This window comes from Miniopterus schreibersii (genome assembly GCF_964146895.1).
Source record: "Miniopterus schreibersii genome assembly, chromosome: 16".
In the NCBI taxonomy this organism is placed as follows: Eukaryota; Metazoa; Chordata; class Mammalia; order Chiroptera; family Miniopteridae; genus Miniopterus; species Miniopterus schreibersii.
In genome coordinates this window covers 27,406,635-27,430,332 of record NC_138116.1, presented here as the reverse complement: position 1 = coordinate 27,430,332, position 23,698 = coordinate 27,406,635, and the positions used below count along the sequence as shown (strand labels likewise).

The 23,698-nt window shown below is 50.1% G+C and overlaps 2 protein-coding genes across 3 annotated transcripts in view; both read left to right on the top strand.

Moving 5' to 3' along the window:
• Positions 1-13,640, top strand: part of PSMD11 (proteasome 26S subunit, non-ATPase 11) — a 30,055-nt gene extending 16,415 nt beyond the window's left edge. Inside the window, exons 6-14 of one of the 2 annotated variants that reach the window (XM_081115619.1) lie at positions 888-1,082; positions 4,851-4,995; positions 5,757-5,817; positions 8,685-8,747; positions 10,178-10,303; positions 11,225-11,260; positions 11,529-11,580; positions 11,875-12,017; positions 12,611-13,640. In XM_081115619.1, the coding sequence (XP_080971745.1) occupies positions 888-1,082; positions 4,851-4,995; positions 5,757-5,817; positions 8,685-8,747; positions 10,178-10,303; positions 11,225-11,260; positions 11,529-11,580; positions 11,875-12,017 (821 nt within the window). In that variant the 3' untranslated portion in view covers positions 12,611-13,640. Of the gene's footprint in view, positions 1-887; positions 1,083-4,850; positions 4,996-5,756; positions 5,818-8,684; positions 8,748-10,177; positions 10,304-11,224; positions 11,261-11,528; positions 11,581-11,874; positions 12,018-12,127 lie in introns of both variants that reach the window. The other variant, XM_081115618.1, reaches the window with a different exon arrangement.
• Positions 13,641-18,049: 4,409 nt separating this feature from the next.
• Positions 18,050-22,300, top strand: CDK5R1 (cyclin dependent kinase 5 regulatory subunit 1). Its single transcript, XM_081116229.1, has 2 exons — positions 18,050-18,221; positions 18,514-22,300. Exon 2 carries the CDS (start codon positions 18,656-18,658, stop codon positions 19,577-19,579), a length of 924 nt encoding a protein of 307 aa, XP_080972355.1. The 5' UTR covers positions 18,050-18,221; positions 18,514-18,655; the 3' UTR covers positions 19,580-22,300.
• The last annotated feature ends 1,398 nt before the right edge of the window (positions 22,301-23,698 follow it).

The window sequence follows — 23,698 nt, the reverse complement described above, 5'->3', positions numbered from 1 at the left end:
ATATCTCATTGTGGTTTTGATTTGCATTTCCCTAATGACTAATGATGTTGAGTATCTAATTGGCTATTTATTAGGTGTCTTTGGAGAAATGTCTGTTCAAATCCTTTGCTATTTTTCCATTGTGCTTTTATTGTTTATTCTGGATACCAGTCCCTTACCAGATACATGAATTGCAGGTTTTCCTCCACCCTGTGAGTTGCTTTTTCACTTTCTTGGCAGTGGTCTTTGAAGCACAATTTAATTTTGAATAAATTCCATTTATCTATTTTTTTCTTTTGTTGCTTATGATTTTGGTACCATTGCTAAGAAATTATTGCCTAATCCAAGATCACGATGATGTACTCCTCTATGTTTTGTATTTTATAGATTTAGGTTTTACATTTAGGTCTTTGATTCATTTTGAGTTAATTTTTGGATATGATGCACGTCTATTTGGATTTGATTTTTCTCCTCTGAGGTGGGGAAAAAGCCTCATTCGGAGAACATTGGTATATCCAGAACTCTCTCCTTCCTCCACCAATCCTAGTGCCTGGTATTTTTTATGTAGTTTTGTGATTGCTGGACAGGAAGAGAGTGGGATCACTGGATAACTAGTTTCAGCATTTTCTGGGTGGAGATTTCTGCAGTATTCAGAATTTAGAAGTAAGCTCATAGCTCTCTTGGCTCTAATGTCCTTAGAATGTAGAAAGCTTCAAAGAGATCTGTGTTTCTCTTTTGGAAAATAGCACATTTAGCAGAAAATTTAATTCTTGTAAATAGATAACCTCTTTTGAGTTCAGATAGGTTTCTTTATCCTGACTGTTCTTCTGGTGGGAGAGGGAGATATTAAGGGATGAAGGTATTAAGATTATGGCTCAGAAAGAGGCATAATATTTTTTTTCCTTCAGGTTCTCAGCTGTTGCGGGAGTTGAAAAAGATGGATGACAAAGCCCTTCTGGTGGAAGTACAGCTTTTAGAAAGCAAAACGTACCATGCCCTCAGCAACTTGCCGAAAGCCCGAGCTGCCTTAACCTCTGCTCGAACCACAGCAAATGCCATTTACTGCCCCCCTAAATTGCAGGCCACCTTGGATATGCAGTCAGGTAATACCTGTAGCTACTCTTGTTTTCTTAAAGTTCATCTTATTTCACAGTGGAAGGAATGGCGGTTGGAGCTGGGAGTAAAATTGGCTGATTTGACTTGAGCCCTCTCCAGAGAAACCAGTAAGAAGGCTATTTCTCTAACTAGTTACCCCTTCTATTAACTTGCTATTAACTGCCTAAAATACACTAATAACATGTTTATCCATGGTTCACCAGGCAACCTGATTTTTAGAGCCAAGATCTTAAGAGTGCTCTCACTTAGGTTTAAAAAGTTCCCTTAACTTCCATCTTTATCACTGCTCAGGATGGTAGCAGCTTATTCCAACATTATTAATCCAAGTCTGTTGTCACTTGGAGATCTCTGTAAAGCATATTGAAATTTTCCAAATGGCCTCAGAACAGGGCTAAGAAGAGACAGACTCTCCCCCATTTCAGCTGAGTTTATTGGATAGCTTTCTGATGGAATATGTGAATGTTGGGGTCAGGAGTCCTTGGGCAGAATACTTGTAGTCAGCAGCTTTTATTAGTTATAATTTATTACCATTACTGAAGGAGCACTGGAATTGATGGCAGAGCACTAGTTTAAGCACTTTCCCCTCTCTAGTCTTAATTTCCACATCTGTAAAAGAGAGATAATACCTGTCCTACTTGCCTCTTAGGTATTTTGAATATCAAATGGCATGTTTTGTCATTCAGAGGTTAAGAGCAATAGCTCCAGAAACCAACTTTCCTAGGTTGATGTTTTGGTTCTGCCAAATTCTAGTTAATTTATCTTCGGGCAAGTTACTTAATTTATCTGTAGCTCATCTGTAAATTGTACCTCTTCATAGGATTGTTATGGGGATTAAATGATATGATGAATGTAAAGCTTTTATCACAGTACCTAGCCTTGCCCAATTCTTGGCACTTTCTTTATAAACCCTTGCTCTTTTATTATGCCCTTCCTTCATGGTCAAGAGATGAACTTGCATCTGATTTCTCAGAGGAAATATAGGGTTTTTATGTAAACCCTCTTCTTTTTCCTCTCCAGAATTTGTATCACTCTCCATTTTTACCCCTTAGCAAGAATGATCCTTCTACCCGTCCTCAGTGTTTTTTCTTGTTCTTTTCTCTTCCTTTTCTCCCTGTTTCCTATCTAATCCCATACTCTCCCATGGCTTTAGTTGCCACGTAACATGAATGGTCTCCTCATCTAAATCTCCAGTAACTTCCTCTCCCCTAAATTCCAGATGCAGATTTTCAGCTGCATAATGGATATGCACACCGTATCTCAGTCTCAACATGTTAAAACCAAAATTATCTAACCGCTTCTCCCTCAACTGTTCTTTCTGTACCTCTATTTTAGTTAATAGTATCGTTATAAGGACCTACTTGCTCAGGCTATTGTCTTTGGAGTAGTTTTGACTCCTTCCTCTCCTTCACCTCATATCCACTCAGTTGCTAGATCAGGTTGGGTCTGTCTCCAAATCAGCCCTTCCTTTTGCATCTCTACAATCACTGCTCTAATTGCTGCCTAGACCACTGGAGTCTTTTACTGATCTAGCTGTCCCTAGTCACTTTTCCTAGCCCATCTTCCTTACTGGTCCTAAAGTTATTTTTTTGAAACACAAATCTGATCATGCAACTTCTTTGTTTAAAATTCTCCAGTGGTTCCCTGTAATCCCCAGGCTAAATTATACTTTAACATGGCATTTAAAAGGAAGGCATCCTGCCCTGGCCAGGTGGGTCAGTTGGTTGGAGTGTCGTCCCTTACACCAAAAAGTTGTGGATTCGATTCCTGTTCAGGACACATACCTAGGTTGCAGGTTTGATCCTCGGTCTGGGCGCATCTGGAAGGCAACTGATCGATGTTTCTCACATGGACGTCTCTCTCTCCCCCTTCCTCTCTGAAATCAATAAGACATATCCTCGGGTAAGGATTTTTTAAAAAGGAGGGCATCCTTTTTCATTCTCACCTTTGGTTTTCATTTCTATTCATCAGATGACTTCATATATTCCTGCTTCTGGACCTTTATGTAGTTTGTCATCTCTGCTTCAAAATTCCCCCTTTCCTTTTGTCTCCTTGGCAAATTCCTGTGCATCCTTTTAGATCCAGCTTCGATGTCTTCTCTATAAATCCTCTACAGTGCCTTCTTTGCTTTCAGATTTCCCTATTATAGGTATATTCTTTTGTACATATTATGGTACTAATCTTGTTTCTGTTTTGGTGACCATCTTTCCCACTGTGAGACTACGAGCTCCTTGAGGGCCTCATTCATATTTATTTCCTCTATAGTAGCTATATCAGTGCTTGGCACATGGTAGGCTCTCATTAATATTCGTGTTGAATGAGTGACAGTCTGTTTTTTTTTAAAAACAGTAAACCTCACACTAAGCATGATGCTCATAGTCCTACCGTGACTCCTATTTACTAATGTGTTTCGTAAAACAATATACCATCTTGGGGCGGGGGCTTGTTTTACTTTTTTTTCCTGACTAGTCTTAGTTTGGGCCTGGTCTGTTCTCCTCTAGCTCTGGACTGGGAGGTATGGGGATATGGAGAGTTTTCTTACCTAGTTTTAGCAGGGCTAATAGTTTCTTGGGTATTCTTTAGGGAGCTCTCCTTGGCTGCAGAGAAGTGTGGGTTTTCTTCAGTCCTCTGTGTTTAAGAATAGTAGAGGGAGGATCTGATTCCTTCCGCCTCAGAGTGGAAGGCTTTTGGGCAGGTTAAATGTGCTGGGATATGGTACTTATCACTCACTAAATGGCTAAGTCAAAAGTTCCCAGCTGGCATGCTGGACACACAGGTATGTAACAGGTAGGTTAGAAGGGTGCTGAAACATTGATCTCTTGGGGGTCACATGTAAGCAGTTTTGTCTTTTTACTCCAGTGTGCTGAATACTCTCTACATGTATGTTGATGTGAAAATGTTGGAAAACCCTGTGGTACACAAATGGATGGGGCTGAGGCAGAGTTAGAACTGTTATATAGACTCTTAGGGCTTAGATGCATCCACGCTAGAAAGAACTAATTTTCATATTATCCCAAGTCATAGCGTAGGTTGGAAATAATAGCAGGTTCAATCAAAGTTAGGCTCATTGGGAGCAACCCAACTTCTAAGAAGTAGAGAATTAGATGACTATGGTATATCAGTCTAAGGAAATACTGCTTAACTGTACACTTAAGTTCATGGCATGATTTGGCATTATGTGAAATCTAGATACCGATTGTAACTGGGCTAAAGTACATACATAAATGAGAAATATTTCAGATGAGCATATAAGAGTTTTGATTTTTTTTTCTCCCATGAAAGCTGCTTACATACAAAAATGTTAAGCTTAGAAAGCTATCTTAATGAAATGGTTAATATTACTGAAACCAGTCATTTGGGCAGTGCAGGGATGTTTGGGTCAACTTCCTGACCTGTGAAAATGATGTAATGGAGGGTAAAAATGTCCTTTTGTAGTGGTTCCAAAAGATAGGACTGCAGTAAGGGTGAGAAGCCTGGAAAAAATGTTACACAGTACACAGTTTCTAGGATCATCTTTGAGTTGGGTCTTAATTCCTTTAGAATATATATTGGCAAGATGACATTGAACTGGGAGGCCAAAGACCTGGGTTCTAATCCTAGCTTTGCCACTAGCTGGTGATGACTTTGGACAGATCCTTTACCTTTTCTGACCTCAGGAATAAGTGGATGGGGCTGGGGTAGATTTCAGAGGCCCTACCCAGCTCTGATTTTGTCTGGGTATGTTACTACATGGTTCTTACTCCTTGTTTTCAATGCAGGTATTATTCACGCAGCAGAGGAGAAGGACTGGAAAACTGCGTACTCATATTTCTATGAGGCGTTCGAGGGCTATGACTCCATCGATAGCCCCAAGGCCATCACATCTCTGAAGTACATGTTGCTGTGCAAAATCATGCTCAACACGTAGGTGCACATTAACTTTGGGATATGAGAATTCAGATTCTTCAGCTAAGTTTTCTGCTGTGTCATAGGTGGCTTGGGCAGGGAGATTGGCCAGCTAGAGAAGCCGCAGCAGCTGCCTCTGGGGCTGGTTGAAGTGGATGGGAAGATGGGAGGTAATCCAGAGCATCTTAACTTGCGAGTCTTTCAGATTTTGGGAGAAAAATTTTAGAAGTCTCCTTCCCAGCCCTCCTTCAAGTGTTTTCTTCATCCTGCAATTATTCTGTCCAGAGAGTTACTGAGCACAGGACAGAGGGCCAGAAAATAGCTTATAACCCAGCAGCAGCTGACTGAGCCACCCAGAATGGGGGTGGGTTAAGGAAGAGGTTAGGGAGAGGTTTGAAAAAGGGGACAACAGTAAGTATGACAGATCTTTTATAAAGAATAATTCAGAATTTACCACATTTTATGGGAAGTAAATGAGATACTCACTGGGATTCTTTTTGGATCTTATATTGGGATTTTACTTATACTTATTATTCTGCCCGTTGGTTCTACTACTTTAATAGGTTCAGTGTGGCTTTCTTTTTAATGTTGGAGTTCTCTGTTCACTGCTGATTTCTGTTCCAGAATATAGGAATCCTGGCTTCTGCAGTGTGAGGGGTGCGTTGGTTTAGGGGTGGGGGCTGATTCTCAGTGGAATTCTGAGAAAAATAAATTGGCCTAAACCTAACTTACAAGCATAATATCTTGGAGCAATTGACCAAGTATGTCTTTTTTTCTAGCCCAGAAGATGTCCAGGCTCTGGTGAGCGGGAAGCTTGCACTGCGGTATGCAGGGAGGCAGGTAGGGAACACCTTGACTGCAATTTTGATCTCTACTACCTGAGGCCAGCATGTTGTCAGACATGATGTTTGGTGAGACCAGTGCTCTTCAGGTCTCCATTTTACATTTTTACCATCCCCCTTCTTTCCCTTAAGTCCTTCAGTATATTTCCTATAATGTTAAATTCTTGATCTAAAAAGTCAGCGTTTGGTGCTCTTACGGACATCAGGTGGTTTGAGGGACTTAAGGAACTGAATTTTGGCATTTGCATTGAGTTAGGTTGCATTTAGCTTGGACCAGGAAATTTATCTACCATGAGCCTGACTTGCCAATTTGCCATGTGCAGCATATGAAATCTTGGATTCTCCTAGTTGAAGCCCCCCCGGTAAGGTCTGGTGCGTGTGTGCTTTAAGGAGATCAGATTGCTTGGTGCAGAGACTAGGTTTTGATGACTCACCTGAGTGCTTTCATATTAGTACCCTGGCACTCATGTGGTGCAAGAAGAGGCCTTCAATGGTCAGTAGCTCTTTTTGTGGTACCTTTTGTGCCTAAATAGCTATGAGTATGAACTGTGTAAAGATGATATCTCAGATGTCTGCACCATCTCTTCTTTGTGCTTTGCTTAAATATCACTACTAAAGTAACACTTGGGTATCTCACTGTATCTTTAGGGGAATGGCCACAAGAGGATTTCTTCCTTCTCCACAAGTGGCTCTAATTGGCTTTTTATCAGAAAACGTTTCAGATCAGCTTCTAGTATTTTTTTTTATTCTCACTAGAGGATACATATATATATATGTCTGTGTGTGTGTATATTTTTTGTATTGTTTTTCAGAGAGAGTGGAAGGGGGGAGGAGAGAGAGAAACATCAATGTGAGAGACACACGTTGATTGATTGCCTCCCACACTCGCCTCGACGGGCTGGGGAACCTGCAACTGACTTAGATGCGTGCCCTTGGCCAGAATCAAACCCGGGACCCTTCAGTCTGCTGGCCGATGCTCTAACCACTGGGAAAAACTGGCTAGGCCTCAGCTTCTAGTTTTGACCATAAGTTATTATTAAAGTGAAAGACTCACTACCCTATCTAGAATTAGAGTTGAGACAGGCTAAGAGAGATCAAATGTCCAGGACAAGGTCAGGTAACTAGTAGAGGTGGAGCCAGACTTTGAACTTGGGTTTTCTTGGCTCTAAGTTCCAGGCTTTTCTCATTATAACATCTGTTTTATTTATAGGACAAATGCTGGGACGGACTACACTTTTTGCTATTTAAAAAAAAAATATTTGTATTGATTTTGAGAGAGATAGAGACAGACAGACATCAGTGTGAGAGTGAAACATCCATCTGTTGCCTCAGATTGAGCCTGCAATCCGGGCATGTGCCCTGACCTGGAAATGAACCAGCAACTTTTCAGTACCTGGGATAATGCCCAGCCAACTGAGCCACACCTGCCAGAGCCTTTGCACTAATTTTAAAGTCTGTTGTATAAGATATACCATGTTTATTTAAGTACTTAGGCTGGTACAAGAGGAGCTCCTGGTCCTATGTACCTTGGTGACAACTTTTGAGCAGGAGTCAGGCCATTTTAAAGATTAATGTAGATTTCTTGCTGACTGAAGGAGACTTGGTAGCTTGGGCAGGTGCCTTTTCTAACTAGGTTAGAGGGTGCCCTCAACCATTGATTATACCTTCATCACTCTGGGATTTTAACATGGTGTAATGTGTAGAATTTTGATGCCTTAACCCTAATGAAAGTAGACCTTGGTCAGCGCTCTGTAACAAAGCTAGCAGAATGAATCTTGAAGCACAGGTATGATCAGGTCTAAGGGCAGGAAGGAGCTGGGGGTAGGGTGGGTACAGGAATAGCGAGTCTTGAAAGGGGGGGGAAAGAAATCAGTTCCCTGGTCATTTTCCCTTTTAGCTTGTCATCTTTGGAGAATGCTGTGAAAGGGTCTGCTTTTTGGGAAAACTTGCTATTTCTTAGTATTTTTAATTCATTTCAGATGAATTAAAGGGAAACTGATTGGCACACAGTGGTATTCTTTCCCCCCCCCCGGTTTTCCCAAGGCGTTTATTTGGGCAGACCAGAGGACAGGGAGGCCCTGCATCTAAAAGGTGTGGGGGCACTGGCCAGTTTGGCTCAGTGGTTGGAGTGTCAGCCCCGAGCACTGAGGGGTTGAGGGTTCGATTTCCTGTCCAGGGCACATATCTGGGTTTCAGGTTTAATCTCCGGCCCCAGTCAGGGTGCATTTGGGAGGCAACCAATTGATGTGTCTCTCTCACATCGAAGTTTCTCTCCTCCTCCATTCCTCCCTTCCACTCTCTCTAAAAAGTCAATGGAAAAAGAATCCTTGGCTGAGGATTAACAACAGAAAAGGTGTTGGGCCTCTTGGTGGTGAAGCGTGGCTTATGCTGGTGACGAGGGACCTGGTAGGGCAGCGGGAACTTGATCTTGGCCTCGTGGAACTGCTTGGCTGCCAGTTGGTGGCACTTGCTGGCCTCAGTCTCCTCTACCTTCAAGATTTGGATTGAGTGGGCGCAGGCATGGTGCCGGGCCCCCATGTCTCAGTCTGCAGGGAGCAGGAGGGGGCAGGGTGAATGTGCACTAGGGTCTCTGGGTGTTCCCAAAACTCCATCAGGTGGCTGCTTTGGGGGCCCCAGTCTGGCCACCATGAGTGTAGAACTTCCCAATTCACTTTGCGGGGGCACAGCCACAGCCTCCACAGTGGTATTCTTGTTGCTTTCCTTCCCAGGCCTCTGAAGAATAGCTGTGGGCCAGGTTCTGCTGTGCAGCCAGAAGTTGGAACATAGGATACTGCTTATGAGACTTGTTTGTGGGATTGGGTGTGCAGAATAAATCACTTTCACTATTTTTCTCTTTATTCTTAGACAGAAGCATTAAAATGTGTGGCCCAGGCTAGCAAGAACAGATCACTCGCAGATTTTGAAAAGGTAAGCAAGGTACAGGGTTGGTAGGGAATGGGTGGAAGAGGAGCATTTAAGTGCTTTTTAAAAATACACACACGATATTAAAATAATTATCATTTCACAAGAAGTTGCAAAGATGGTACAGAATTATTCCATATACTGTTCACCCAGCTTTCCCCACTGGTTACACCTTAACATAGTGCAGTGTCAGAACCAAGAAATAGTTAAGCGCTTTTGTACAATGAGATTGGTTGAGTTGCAATATGTCACATATACAGTACTCCTTCAGCTTCAGAAGTTCTTTCTGTCTTCCTTTGTTCACTCCAATTTCTCTCGACAAACCTGTTACCTGCATTCTGTGGTTGAGGGAGCTGGGATTCAAAGAGGATGCCGAAGTCACACAGCTGCTATGTGTCAGGGTTTGACTGCAGGCCTAGTGCTTGTTCCACAAGGTACAGCCTCAGCCATCTTTTCAGCTCCAGAAATGCCAGGTCTGCTTCTCCTCTGTGGACAAAAGAAGTCTTGATGTATGCATCCGAGTGTGGGCCGAAAGACACTTCCTCAGGATGACATCCTAGGCTTGCTTTGCCCTTAGGCCTTTTACTCTGTGTTTGTGAAGATTTGAAAAGGGAGAAAAGCTTGTCTGAACAGTAGGGTGAGACATGTATTGTTTTCTGAACCTTTCTCTTACCTGAGCGTAATGACCAACTTAATTAAAGCAAACCTAGTGTGGACGAGACTAGACCACATGGCTCTGGTTGTCCCCTAGATTCATCATCTTCTTGCCAATTTCAGGTCTTTCCTTGGCATGACCTCTTTGCTCCCCTTAACACTTTATAGCACAGGTGACATGAGCTGGGATACCGAGACCATTACTAAAGGTTAATAAATCACAGGCATGAATCCAGCCTGGATCTTTTATCCCAGAGTTTAGGCTGTTGGAACACTTCTGTCAGGGGTTCCTTGGAAACAAGGGCTGTGAGCAGATATTTGGGAAGCACTAGGGCTAAACTAGTGTTTAACTGGAAAGGAGCTAACTGCAGAGCTGTACCGTGCTGGCTGGTGTTCCTTATAAAACTCCAAGAGCTGAGCTGGCTGTGGAATTCAGCATTTCCCATTATTTAACTTGAGAATTCTTTGTTTTTTATTCCCCCATGGAGACCCTGTTTGTTCTTCGGATGCATGTTGAAAACTGAGTGTGTGAATTTGGCTTACAAACTGAGCCACTCTTGGGGCTCACATGGTCTGAGCTTTTGGACAGAAAGATGGTGCCTGGGGTGGCTCCATCTTTTTTTTTCCTATGTTCTTTTCTTCTGCCTTCTGTCATAGCTGTTCTTTCATGTCGCCAGCCCTCCAGAACTCGTCAACCATGTAGGTACAAGGGCCAGCAGACTACTTAGGAAGCTAGGAGTAGCGTGAGTTTCAAGTGCATTTCCGTGCTGATCTTTTGGCAGGCCCTGACAGATTACCGGGCAGAGCTCCGGGATGACCCAATCATCAACACACACTTGGCCAAGTTGTATGATAACTTACTGGAACAGAATCTGATCCGAGTCATTGAGCCTTTTTCCCGAGTACAGGTAAGAACCCTCCTGGGTACTCTCTAGCCCTTCTCCAGCAGGAGGAGTTTCTGGCTAGGCATCCTCACTGTAGCCCCTTCCTTCTCGTACCTATCCACAGTAGGAACTCATATCCAAGGATGTGCCTGGTGGGCAAGAGGCCACCAGGAGTTTCAGATTCTTTTTTTGTATTTTTATTTTTATTTACTGATTTTTAGAGCGAGCGAGAGAAAGCAAGAGAAAGAAACATCCATTTGATGTTTCACTTATTTATGCATCATTGGTTGATTCTTGTATGTGTCCTGACTGGGTATCAAACCTGCAACCTTGGTGTATTGGACAACACTAAACCAACTGAGCCACCTGGCCAGGGCCTGGGATTCTTGACAGGGAACAAGAATTGGGGTGAGGGAAGGATGCTGAGGGGCTGATGCTGTTGAGATAATCGCTGCTTGTATTCAGTGCAATTTCCTTTTTTTTTTTTTTTTTTTAAATTTTTAAAAAATATGTTTTTATTGATTTTGGAGAGAGAGAGAAATATTGATGTGAGAGAGAAACATCGATCAGTTGCCTCCCATAGACATCCTGACTGGGGTCTGAACCTGGGCATGTGCCCTGACTGGGAATCAAACCAGCGCCCTTTCAGTGCAAGGGACGATATTCAGCCAACTGAGTCACATGGGTGAGGGCCTCCTCCTTGCTTTTGTAGTCACCACCCATGTGGTAAATGTTTTCTTCTCTGGGTATGTGGGATAGGAGCGTTTATTGTCTGTAGTGATGAAGGCAGATGGACAGAGTGCAAGAGACCTAAGCATGGCCCAAGGGAATCTGGCCCTCTAGAGACACTCAGCAGAATTTTGAGATACAGCAATCCCCACCCCACCCCCATATTAGAGGCAGAGGTAAAACTTTGTGTTGGTGTGTCTCTGCCTTTCCTTTTAGATCGAACACATATCTAGCCTCATCAAACTCTCCAAGGTAAGGAGTCCTGAGCTTGTCTTGGGGTAGGGGCTAGGGGAAGGGGTGGGGGTGGGGGTGGGGGCTGGCATTACACTCAGTGGGCCTTGTTGGAGAGTTCCCAAGATTCTCAGTGGGGATTGGGGACCGTGGGCTCAGAGCCAGAGCTGTCTTGTTGCAGTTTTGTTTTCAGTACATCTGCCCTAAGACCCTTTATACAAGGCTTTCATGTCAGTGTGGCCTCTGACTAGCGGATACTAGTTCCTTTAATCAAGTGCTTTGATTTTAGGCCGATGTGGAAAGGAAATTATCACAGATGATTCTTGACAAGAAATTTCACGGTGAGTAAGTCATACAGGCAAGGGGGCTGGGGGTGGGCATGCAATGAAGAGGCATTGTGTTCTTGTTTAGCTTGAAAAAAGATACACCCTTTGTTTCACCCTGGTGGTTCCCAGGGATCCTTGCCCCTCATACCCCTGATACAAGAGTGTGTCATAAACATGTACAAAGGAACAGGGAAATGAGTTCTGTTTCCTCTCCTTTCTGGAGAAATGAGGCAGCTAGGGAGAGGTGTGTCTGAGATGCTCTGTGTCTAATCCCTTCTTTTATGTGGGTTGCCCTTGTGTTTCCTGCAGGGATCTTGGACCAGGGGGAGGGTGTCTTGATTATTTTTGATGAACCCCCAGTAGATAAAACTTATGAAGCTGCTCTGGAAACAATTCAGAACATGAGTAAAGTAGTGGATTCTCTCTACAACAAAGCCAAGAAACTGACATAGGTGAGTGCTGGCTCCAGGACGGCTGGTGGCACTGTCTCCTGTCTGTCCAGACTGAAAGCCTCCTGGTGGCCTCAGCTCCCCGATTGACACTGCCCTGTCTTCTCTTACAGAGTTGGATCTGTAGCGGTCCTTTGGAGAGTGTGTGTGGCGGGCGAGTGAAGCCTTTGGGGAAAATGCTAGGAGATTCTCTTTTCTTTCTGTTCTACTTTTCGCTCGGAAAGTTTTTAAATCCTCATTTGGTGCATCTGTATTCCAGCGATAGGTGTGCCAGTTTTCATGTAATCTTGACTGGCCCAACTTGGGAGTGGGGACATTGCTTACAAAAAAAAGAAAAAGAAAAAAAAAAGTTATTCTAAATAAAAGGAAAAAGGCTTACACTACCTAAAGCTGTGCTCTCTGCCTCCTGGGAGAGGGCCGCCAAGCCAGGCGCTCCGCCAGCCACTGGGGCTCTAACCCACCTGCTGGGCGTCACCTCTCCTCTTCCGAATTGGGTGTTTGCCTGACCATCAAAGCAACGACTTTTTATTCTGTTTGTACTGAACCAAAACAACAACTGTGTATAGACTGCTATTTTCTTTTTTATTTGAAATGAGGCGTTTGGGTGTTCTTTCCCCTGTCATACGGCCTGTCCACCCACCTTCCCTCCAACAATGGCTCCAGCAGACTGGCCCGAGGTCCTGCCGCCGCCGCCGGCTCAGCAGCAGCAGCAGCGCAGCAGCAGCAGCAGCAGCTCCGCTCCGACCTGTGACGGGATGGGGACGAGGCCAGGAGCGAGTGTCCACCACGGCCACACGGGGAGCAGTGTGGGCCCTCATGGGGCCTGCTGTGCATGTGGCTCTTTTTAACACAGTAAACTAGATTAGACGTCAGTGTTTTAATTGCCCCCCTCTGCTCTCTCTCTCCCTCTCCCTCTCCCTCTCCTCCAGGAGACATCACACGACTCTCTCCTCCCTCCTTCCCCTCCAGGGGAGGCAGGCTGTCTGACATCCATTAGCTCCTCCCTGTCCCCCTCCTCTCCTGCTGGCAGATGGATGTATTCCTTTTTAAAACAGTGAACATCGGAAATGAGACTGTGGGTTTTTTTTTTTGTTGTTGTTGGGTTTTTGAGCAACCTCATGTCCCCTTCCCAGGGAGCTTCCTCACTTACCTCTTAGCACTCGGGTGGAGGTGGAGTGCTGTGCTCCGCAGGCTTTGTGACCTGGTCGCACAGCAGGGCTTGAGTGCCACTGGGCAGGTGCACTGCTGCCCCTCTGGCTGCTCAGCTCCATCTTCTCCCTCCAGCTCTTTGTCTTCTCTTTTTCCCCCGCTCTCCCTCCTGCTTCCTTCCTGCTGGCTTCTTTTTGTCTTTCTTTCCCTGTCTCAGATTATCCTTCCAGGTTTTCGTAATAAATTTATATTTTGTAAAAGGATTTTGTTGTACCAGGTTTTGCATCCTCACTGAATCTGACTGGCTTTATTTTCCTCTCCAAAATCAGGTTTTTGTTCTCAACATCTCTCCCCATCATGTCCAGTCACTGTTTTGGTTTTGGCACCATCAATATCAAATGTACAAACGGTTCTTGCTAACCAACACCAGGTATATCTGATGTTCAGATGAGTTCCAATAAAAACAATTTTTTTTTCAAAAAGTGTCCTTTCTTAAATGCTGGAGGGCTTCCAGTCAGTGCAGACAGCTCTGTGCCGCTCTCTAGACTGGCCAAAGCTGCACCATCTCATCTGCTTTGTGGGACACCCATAGATGTGGGGTGGGTTGGGGGGAAGGCTTTGGGTAAGAAAGCTGGTCCATGGGGCCTGAAATGGGGAGTGGTGCTCAGGTATCTTTCTGGGTTTCCAAGGCCACATGGACACGGGGTTTGGGCGTTTATATGTAGTATTTTCTAAGTCTACTTCCTCTACACCATGAGGATGGTGCTTCTCTGGCAGGTAACTGTGGTTTGAGGGTTACATGACGTCATGGAAATGCAAGTGCCTGAAGAGTCCTGACACTCAGTTGTGGTTTAGTTTCCATTTCAGACCCTGGGAGTGTTCTGAGGGGCTCGGGCCACCGGGAGGGAGGGGTGAGCTCTAGTTAACTCCAGGGTGAGCAACTCTGCTAGCCTTTGTTCTCAGTGTTGTGTATCTATAGTTTTATTTGTAAGAAGACTTTTGCTTCAGTAAAGGACTTTAAAATGAGATTCCAAAGGTATATATAGAGCTGGAGCATGGGGGAGGGGTTCCCCATGCCTGGAGCAGCCCCAGGAGCTCAGTCTGGCAGCAGCTCTACCCTCTGCTCCCTTCACAGATCTGATGACTTCCTCTAGACCTGCTCTGTCCCAGTGGGTAGCCCATAAGTCACCTGTGGTTGTAAAGCTCTTGAAATGGGGCTGGTTTGACCTGTGACGTGCTGCAGATGTAACCCAAGCCTGACTTCTAAGACTTAGTACTAAAAAAAAATGTAAAATAGCTCAACCTTTTAATATGTTTAAAGATTTTGAGCATTATTGGGTTAAATAAAAGATACATATTTTAAAATATATTTTTATTGATTTCAGGTAGAGAGGAAGGGAGAGGGAGACAGAGACATCAATGATGAGTCATTGATTGGCTGCCTCCTGCACGTCCCCTGCTGGGGACTGAGCCCACCACCAGGGCGTGTGCCCTGACTGGGAATCAAACCACTATCTCCTGGATCATGGGTCGATGCTCAACTGCTGAGCATTGTGGGCTGGGCTAAAAAATACTAAAATTCACCTGTTTCTTTTTACTTTTTAAAAATATGGCTGCTAGAAAAAAATTACCTATGTGACTTGGCATTTGTGGCCCATGTTATATTTTTTGTGGACAGTGCTGCCCTGGGTCCTCCAGGACTGCTTCCCCTCCAGGCCTCAAACAGGCAGGGTCTCGGCACAGCTGAGAGGGTGGCCTGGGCCTGGCTCACTCACCCAGGGACCCTTTCTGGCACCAGCAGGGCTTTCCTGTGTGCTCGTGAGATTTTTGTTGGTGGTGGGAGCTAAGGCTGAGGCCTTGTCTATTGAGAATATTCATCAGCTTTATGCTGATGGACCAAAATGAGATTTATTCTCTTAATTTGTCTGTCCTTGGGTGTGGTTAGCAAATGGTACTAATTGGATTTCAGTTAAGTCTTCCTGAGTAGTGTGATTTAAGCTATTTGCCTTCTGGCTGGGGAGGAGAAATGCAAACCATTTACTCCCAGGTGCCCTTGGTTTAGGGAAGACAGGATTTACTGGGTGGCTGTCTTAGTTTCCCCGTGCCACCCGCCCTGGAATTTTCCTAGCTTCCCAGCACGCTGTAGCAGTTACGTAACCTGTGCTGCCGGGGAGGGCCACTAGGGGCCGCTCTGTGATCCCTGGAAGAACAAAGGGCGACTTCCTCAGGAGCCAGGGTTCACCGGGCTTTATTTGGAGGCCTTCTGGAAGCTGGCTGGCTAGGTCCTTGGCTTCCCTCAGGGTGGTATGGGAAGGGGGCATATAGAGGGCAGGGAGTCTCCTGTGATACACGGGCAGCCCAGCTCAGCAGTGCAGACGACAAGCAGGCTGGCCCTGTCGCAGCTGCAGATAGGCTACAGGATAAATGGGCTGATGGATGGGGGTGGGATTTGGAGGTCTTCCCTGCAGTTCTTTGGGAGGAAACAGCTCCGCATCATTCAGCTGGGTCTGCCTTCTGGGTCCCGGATTCTGCCATTTCTGGCAGATTATTGCCCTTTCTTCCTTACCTCGCAGTTGGAGCGGTGATGGTAGCTTGGCGACAGTGGCGGAGGGCTGAGTGAGCAGAGGAGCTGTGGTGCCTTGAGACAGGCAGAGCAGGCACAGCTTCGGTGGACAGGGGCCCGGGACAGCTTGTTCCCTCAGTCACAACAGCAGGTGGGCTGGTGGTGCCATCCCACTCATGCTCTGCCTGCTGCACATATGACTGCCTTTGACAAGTGTGAGGAGGTTGGGGTAATACTGCCAAGAGCTCTTTTCGAAGGTGCTGGGGAAAGGCTGGCTGGACAAAGGCAGGAGGGGACACCGGAGTGCGAACAGGCTGGAAAAGGTCCAGGCAAATGCATGCTTCCTTGGTTTGGAAAGGGGGCGGGAGGAAGGGGAGCTTGGTAGGGCCCACCGTGCATTGGGACAGGTAGCAGTGAATTTGCAGGTACAGGTAACGGTGAGTCCTGATGGTTCTAAGGAGCGTCTTACAGCCTTAGAAATCTAAGCACATTTTGGGACATGAGAACCACTTAACCTTTGCTTGACACCAGAATCTGAAGGGGACCCTGAGATACAGAAAAGGCAACGTGGACCTGGGCCAACTTGGGAGCTGGGCCTCTTCACGAGGGGCTGGAGATAAAAGGCTGGGTTCAGCCTTGTCTGAGTCATGGGCCAGAGGACCGAGAGCTTCTCACTATAGAAAAGAAGGGTTGAAGAGACCATGTGAAGAGCAGGTGGGGGTTGAACACTGAGGGACATTTAGAGGGAGGGGCCCATTGAGCTAAGGGCCCGTCTTCACCTTCTAAGTTAAGGTGACAGCTTCTGTGGCTGTTTCTGAAGGGCTGTGGGAGAAGTAGCCCTCTGGGTACAGAGCAATGCATTTTCTACTATATAGTCACCAAGGGCCGTAAAGCTTTCAATTGCCACTATTGATGGAGAGATCTCTGGGTAGCACATGTGCCAATTCTAGTACTTTCTGATGCGGCATTGTTCTACCAGATTTCTGTTCGGCCTGGGGCAGGCTGTAGAGCTGCACAGGTGTGCTGGAGTGGCCTGGAGTCGGGGGACTGGAGAGCCGCCTCCTGGATCACCCCGGCCTCCTCACTGTGCCCAGGGGTGATCATTTAAATTAAGATCCGTGTCCCAGGTTTGTGGTCAAATCGGAATCAATTTCCAGAACCAAACCTAAAGAATAACAAATGATCTGGATTCTTGTCTGTGAGAAGAGCAGTTCTTATTAGAATCAGAATTCACTCAGAATTTAAAAATTTTACCTGCACCAAGTCTTCAAATTATAAATGTTTAGCATGAAAAACCTTGAAATCAGTGGGTCAGAGTCTGGTTGGAGAAGCAGTTGCTTCAGTTTTGCTATAAGAGAGAAGAGGGCAGGTGGAAATTTCGAGGTCACGCATACGTGATGGGCTTCGTACGGGCCCACCCGCGGGCAGGGCCCGCGCCAGGGGCCCGGGGACCTGTTTCAGGTGTGGCGGGGGATAGTCAGTCGCTGTTTGTGGACCGGCCCAAAGCTGCCTACGCCTCTGCAGCCCGGATTTCTAAGACCCAGCCGGGCCGTGAGCATTTCCCTGGGATGGGGGAACGGCGGTCCCCAGGGGGGAGGAACGAAAACCAATGACACAGTCCACCTGGGACGCGCGTGGCACTCAGGCGGCCTTCGCAAAGGCTGCGCCTCCCCGCGCCTTCCTCTCCGAGCTCCCCAGCGGCTTTGCCGGGGAAAGAGCGTGTTCGATGGAAGGAGGGGGCTCCCGGCCCCGGCCTCCGCGAATGACTCCTCCTGGGGCCCGGGTGGCAGCCTCCGCCCCGGCTGGCCCCGCGTCGCCAGGGCGGGGATGCGGCAGAGACCGTCCCGGCGGCCCGCAGCTGCGGGCGCTGCGGTGGGAACAAAGGCAGCACGTGTCGGGGCGGGGCGGCGGGCGGGGTCGGCCCTCGGCCCCACCCCGCTCCCCCGCCGCTCCCCACCCGCCCGAGCTCGGCTGCGCCGGGCGCCGGGACTCAGGCGGCGGGGCTGCAGCGGCTGCGGCTGGAGTGGCGGCGCGGAGTCGGCGGCGCGCTGCGCGGGAGGGGGCGGCCCCGGGGGCGGGGCGGTGCCGGCGCCGCGAGTCCCCACCGCCGCCCGAGTCCGGGTCCTCGCCGGGGCTCGGCGAGCAGAGGCGCCTCGGGCTCGCGGCCGCGTCCCCGCCCGCACGGCGCGCGGCTGGCGTTGAGGACGGCGGCGGCCCCGGCCCCCGGCCACACCAGGCCCGTCCGCGCCGGCGCGTGGGCCGCGCGCGCTCCCGAGAGGGAGACCACGGAGGAGCGCGCCGGGGCGCGAGAGGGAGCGCGGGCGCGGCGGCGGCGAGGGCGGCCGAGCGGGGGCGGGGCCGCGGCGCCTGCAGAACCTTGGACAGTAGCTCCGGAGCCGCCGCCGCCGCGCGCGAGCCCCGCCGAGCCCCGCCGAGCGCCGGGAGCGCGGCGCGCATTGCGGAGGGCGCGGAGCGCGGGAGCTGCCGCCCGCCGGGTAAGCCTGCGCCTCGCGGCCGCCACCGCCGGGGCCGGGGCCGCGCACGGGGTCGGGGCGGGGGTCCCCTCCCGCGGCCGCCCGAGCGCAGCGGCAGCGACAGCGACAGCGGCGGGCCCTGGGGTGTCGCAGTGGAGGCGGCCGGGCTGCGGCGCGGGGGCGCGGGCGGGGCCGCGGAGCCCGGGGGAGGCTCCGGAACGGGGGCCGGGGTCGCGGGGGCCGCGGGGGCCGGGGCGGAGGAGCGCGGCGCGGGCCCCGCCTGGCGCTGAGAACCATCTTGTTTTCCACGCAGATCCGGAGGGGCAGCCCGCGCCCCCGGGAGCGCTCCCGCCTCCTCCCCGGGGCCGCCGCGGGCTCGCTGAGCTGATTTTCCTGTCGGGCCGACGGGCTGGGCGCGCAGGGGCGCGGGCCCCCGCCCGGCGCGCAGCGGCACCATGGGCACCGTGCTGTCCCTGTCCCCCAGCTACCGCAAGGCCACGCTGTTCGAGGATGGCGCGGCCACGGTGGGCCACTACACGGCCGTGCAGAACAGCAAGAACGCCAAGGACAAGAGCCTGAAGCGGCACTCCATCATCTCCGTGCTGCCCTGGAAGAGGATCGTGGCCGTGTCGGCCAAGAAGAAGAACTCCAAGAAGGTGCAGCCCAACGGCGGCTACCAGAGCAACATCACGCACCTCAACAATGAGAACCTGAAGAAGTCGCTGTCGTGCGCCAACCTGTCCACGTTCGCCCAGCCCCCGCCGGCCCAGCCGCCCGCGCCCCCCGCCAGCCAGCTCTCGGGCTCGCAGACCGGGGTCTCCTCCTCCGTCAAGAAGGCCCCGCACCCCGCCGCGCCCTCGGCGGGGACGCCCAAGCGGGTCATCGTCCAGGCGTCCACCAGCGAGCTGCTGCGCTGCCTGGGCGAGTTCCTGTGCCGCCGGTGCTACCGCCTGAAGCACCTGTCGCCCACGGACCCCGTGCTCTGGCTGCGCAGCGTGGACCGCTCGCTGCTGCTGCAGGGCTGGCAGGACCAGGGCTTCATCACGCCGGCCAACGTGGTCTTCCTCTACATGCTCTGCAGGGACGTGATCTCCTCCGAGGTGGGCTCCGACCACGAGCTGCAGGCCGTGCTGCTGACCTGCCTGTACCTCTCCTACTCCTACATGGGCAACGAGATCTCCTACCCGCTGAAGCCCTTCCTGGTGGAGAGCTGCAAGGAGGCCTTCTGGGACCGCTGCCTCTCCGTCATCAACCTCATGAGCTCCAAGATGCTGCAGATCAACGCCGACCCGCACTACTTCACGCAGGTGTTCTCCGACCTGAAGAGCGAGAGCGGCCAGGAAGACAAGAAGCGGCTGCTGCTGGGGCTGGATCGGTGAGCCCTGCGGCGCGCAGCCCGGCCCAAGGATTCATTTTTTAAACAAATGTGTTGTGAAACAAATCAGATTTTATGTACAGTATGTGTCTAGCCAAGCCACCAAGGGCCTCTCCGGGCCCACCTTCTCTCCTGGGGGCTCTCTTCAGCCCTGCCAAGAACTCTGGACGCTTGAACTGAACCTTGTGCAAAACCCAGAAGATGTATTCAGAGCCCCCCGGGGCCCCCGACCTTCTCCTTTGGGGAATTCAGAGGACCTGCTTGCCTCTGTCGCCTGTGCCCTTGCTGGACGGGGCAGGTGAGGCTGGCTGTTGCGCCCTGCCCGGGAGCTGGAGCGGGGCCTCTGGCCAGTTGACCCAGGGAGGAGTTGGCGCTGCTGGTTGGGGGTGTGTGGGGGGGCTTTTCTGGCTCCCGTTTTGGGTTGTCCATTCTCCCAGAGGCTCCTGCAGCAGCCACCCCGACGGAGCCGCACGTGGGGTTGTGAGGCGCGATGCCGTTTCGGTCGAGCAGAAGCCAGCCTGGGACAGAGGTTGTGTCCTGTTGTTTGGCCTCGCACAACCCTGGTTTTCTCTTTTTTCTTTTTTAGGGAGCAGGGCTTTCCTTTAGTGGAGGCGCAGAACTTGCCCCTCGGTCCCCTTGTCCTCTGCTCCCAGCCGGGTTGGCACTGTTGGTTAATGAGCTGGTTTGACTCATTAAGTTCTTTTATTTTGGGTCCCAGCTAAAGGGGTGGGGTGAAGCTGGGGACAACTCCTTTCCCGGGTGAGTGTTTCATTTGGATAATGCAGCTTAGTCACCCTGTGGTGGCGGCCAGGACAGCTGCAGGTGCCCAGTATCAACAGCCTGCCTCCTGGGCAGGTGGGGGTGCCATGCCTGAGACCGAGCAGGCCTCCTCTTGCGGGTGCACATGGTATTTTTTTTCTGCAGAGCTGGAGGGTGGGGTGTGGTAAGGATGTACCCCCCACCTCCACCCCTACCCCTTTTAATTTAAAGTTGTTTCCAAACGGTTCAGTTTGTTCAGAAGACAAAGCCTTGCCCCACAAGGCCCAGGGAGACAGCTGGATCGTGGAGACAATTACGAGCCGCGAGTAGGACTCCTCTGATGGCTTTGGAAGCCTGCTGATTCTACAACTGATCACTTGCAGCTGCTGGTTCCACTTTAGTGGCTGTAAAAACACATGATGTGTACTTAATCCATTTTCTTTCTAATTCTCCCAGATTGGTGGCTTGGGACTTGGGAGATGACCGAGAGAAGGGACCGAGTCTTGCTCCATGGCCCATCACTCCGGCTTTGGGGAACAAAGACCAGTGTGAAGGCTACGGAAAATTCTCTCTTCCCAGCCCCCCCAGGGAGTGCTGGAGTAGGGGGGCTGGGGTGGGGGGAGAGGCAGAGGGTCATTTTACATAGGATTAGGTCCCAGGTGGCTGCCGATTTCAGCACAAGCACTACTGAAATTCACGTTAAAAAGAACAAGCTGTGAAGTTGCCGTGCGGGTTTAAGAGGCCTGGGGCAGAGCCCGCCTATGAGGAAGAGGCCTGGCCGTGCGTGCGGGAGAGCATTTGCCCCAGCTGCGCCTCGAGGCCCACGCCGAGCCATTCCCGGGGCTGCCGGGCCGTCGGAGGCAGAGCTGGGGGGACCTGCGGCTGCTGGCACAGACTTCGCCCCAGCGCCTCTTCTCTGCGGGAGTTGCCGCGAGGCCTGTGTGTCCAGATCCTGCTGCCACGTGTGACCTGAGGTAGGAGTCCGCCCCGGCGGCGTGGAAGAGGGGGGTCCGATGCCGAGTCCCAAGAGGAGGGGCACGTGTTTGCAGTCACTCGTTCGGCTGGCCGGACTTGGCCTGAAACTGTGCAGTTACGTCACGTCCACAGGATTCCAGTTTTGTGTGTTTCCTTCCCTTTCTCCATATTTATTTTTTTCATTACTTTTTGGAGGAGGTGCACATTTCGGGAGTGGTTGGGGACCAAGGAAATAACTCCGGTTCCATCCATGTGAAGCCTGTCGCACCTCCTCCCTCCCCTCGCACTGGTCATCAGTATTGTGTAAAGGAACAGATACACTTGAGTGTGCAAGCAATGGACCCATTTGACATGCTGCTATGAAGACTACTTTTAGAACATCAAAAAAAATTTAAAAAAGGGAAAAAAAACTAACCGACAACAACCCTCCCCCCCCACAAACCCCTTTATTTAACTGTTGCTTTTACAGTGATATTGTGCATGCAGACCAGGAGCATTTTGTGTCTTAAGAAAAATAACCTTAGAACAGATGGCTGTGAAATTTACACCCGTGCACTGAACAAGCCGCAGGAATAATCGTTCGGGACTCGGGTTTTCTCCTTGTAAAGCTGTTCTCTCCGTGCGGTGACTAGGAGTTAGTTTCCTTCCGACGGTTGTTCGACTTGCAATGAAGAGAAAACGTGCCATTTTTTCCACTCGGGATTTTTCATAGCTGTATATTTGAAACTGCTAATTACACAGCGTGCGATGTGTGTTGGTTTTTTAGTGCAGTTCCTTCTGTAGCTATTCTTGGACCAAACTGTGGGTATTGTTAATATTAATTTATATTTGTCTCATTTTGTATGTATGTGTAGTGTGTTTGTAAGTATGTGTGGTTTATAATCTGACAAGGTCATGAAGCTCAGTTTGGCTGTAATTTAATGCCCCTTCCCTTATTTTTATTTATTTTTGTACCGTGCTGATTAAATAAAATGCACTGACCATCCATTACATAGACCTCTCTCGTGGGCACATCATTCATGAGCAGGTGGGGGGAAGGCTTTTTATAAATGATTCCTGCGCTCGGAACATAATTGGATTTGTGTTATGGGGGAGGGGAGGCTGTGGAGGAAGGGTGGGGGCTGGGTTGGGGGGGAGGGCTTAACGAGCAGAGCCTGGTTGTTGATGTTAAGGTGATTAAGAGAGCAGCACAGGTGAAATCAACTCTGGTTTAGCTGCTGGATGGGGCAGGAGTGGCTCCCTTGGCCTGATCAGGCCCAGGCATGGCCTGGTGACGGCTGGCTGAGTGGTCCTGGAGGGGCACAGGGTCTTGGACCTCCTGTGTGAAGCTTGGCTCCAAGGCTGCTGCCCCCATGTCTCCTGGGCCTGGCTCTGCTCAGCACCCTCTTCCCAGAGGTGCCCAGGCCAGCCAGCAGGAGTGGGGCGGTGTCCACGTGGCCCGGCCCTGGGGCTTCCAGATAAGCCCATAATGGTGCGCAGGTGGGGCTCCCTCTGGCTGGGCAGGCATGCCTGGGGGACACTGGGTTTGGTCCCAGACCACCATAATCAAAGGAGTGCTGCAGTAACGTGAGTGGTAATCTTTTTGCTGGTGGAGGGTCTTGCCTTCAGTTTGTTAAAAAAGCAACACCTGCGAGGGCACTAACAGCGAGCGCAGTAAAGGGAGGTCCCCTTGACTTGCCAGTGCTCTGCCCACTCCTGCCACCAGCCGAAGCCTCAGGGACTAGGTGGTGTGGACTCGGTCCTGTCCAGGCCCTGCACCGGTGGTTGGCAGCTGCCCCTGGGCACCAGGAAGGCTGTCCTGCTCGGGTTGCAACTCGGGAGCTGTCAGTCAGCCTTGGGATCAGGGCCACTCGCTTTCCTGAGGCATCTCCAGTGGTGTGAGTGGCAGGAGCCACACTGCGCGTTCTCTCCCTTGATGAGGGGTGGCGTCCTGCGGCTGCAGGGCCCCTGCGTGCCGGGCCTGGCTTTGCTCACCTGCAGGGTCCCCCCCCCCCCCCAGAAGTCCTGATTTCTCTCCCCCTCCCTGATCCTCCTGCCACCCCCAGCCAGGCAGCCTGGAGAGGGGCTGACAGGGCGCCCATCACCTCTCCCCCTCCCCCAGCTGCAGCCTTAGGAATCCCAGCCTTTCCTTCGTAAATACACGAAAGCAGTGAACTTGGAGTCTAGCACACAGGCCTCAAAACGGCGAAGAGTGTTTGGATTGAACCCCGCTGCCCCGCCACCCCTTTACTCCTTTCCACAGCTTCCTTCCCGCTCACCATGTACTATTTTTGTTTAAAAGGCTCAGGCATTACCTCGCTTGTGCTAATGCTCCCTCCCATCCTCTAGGGTAACAGTTGCCTTTGTACGAGCTAAAGGTTCACAATTATAGGCCGACTTGTCAACCACA

Excerpts from the sequence above, each read along its gene's own strand:
- CDK5R1 (XM_081116229.1), top strand. The coding sequence starts at position 18,656 with ATGGGCACCGTGCTGTCCCTGTCCCCCAGCTACCGCAAGGCCACGCTG.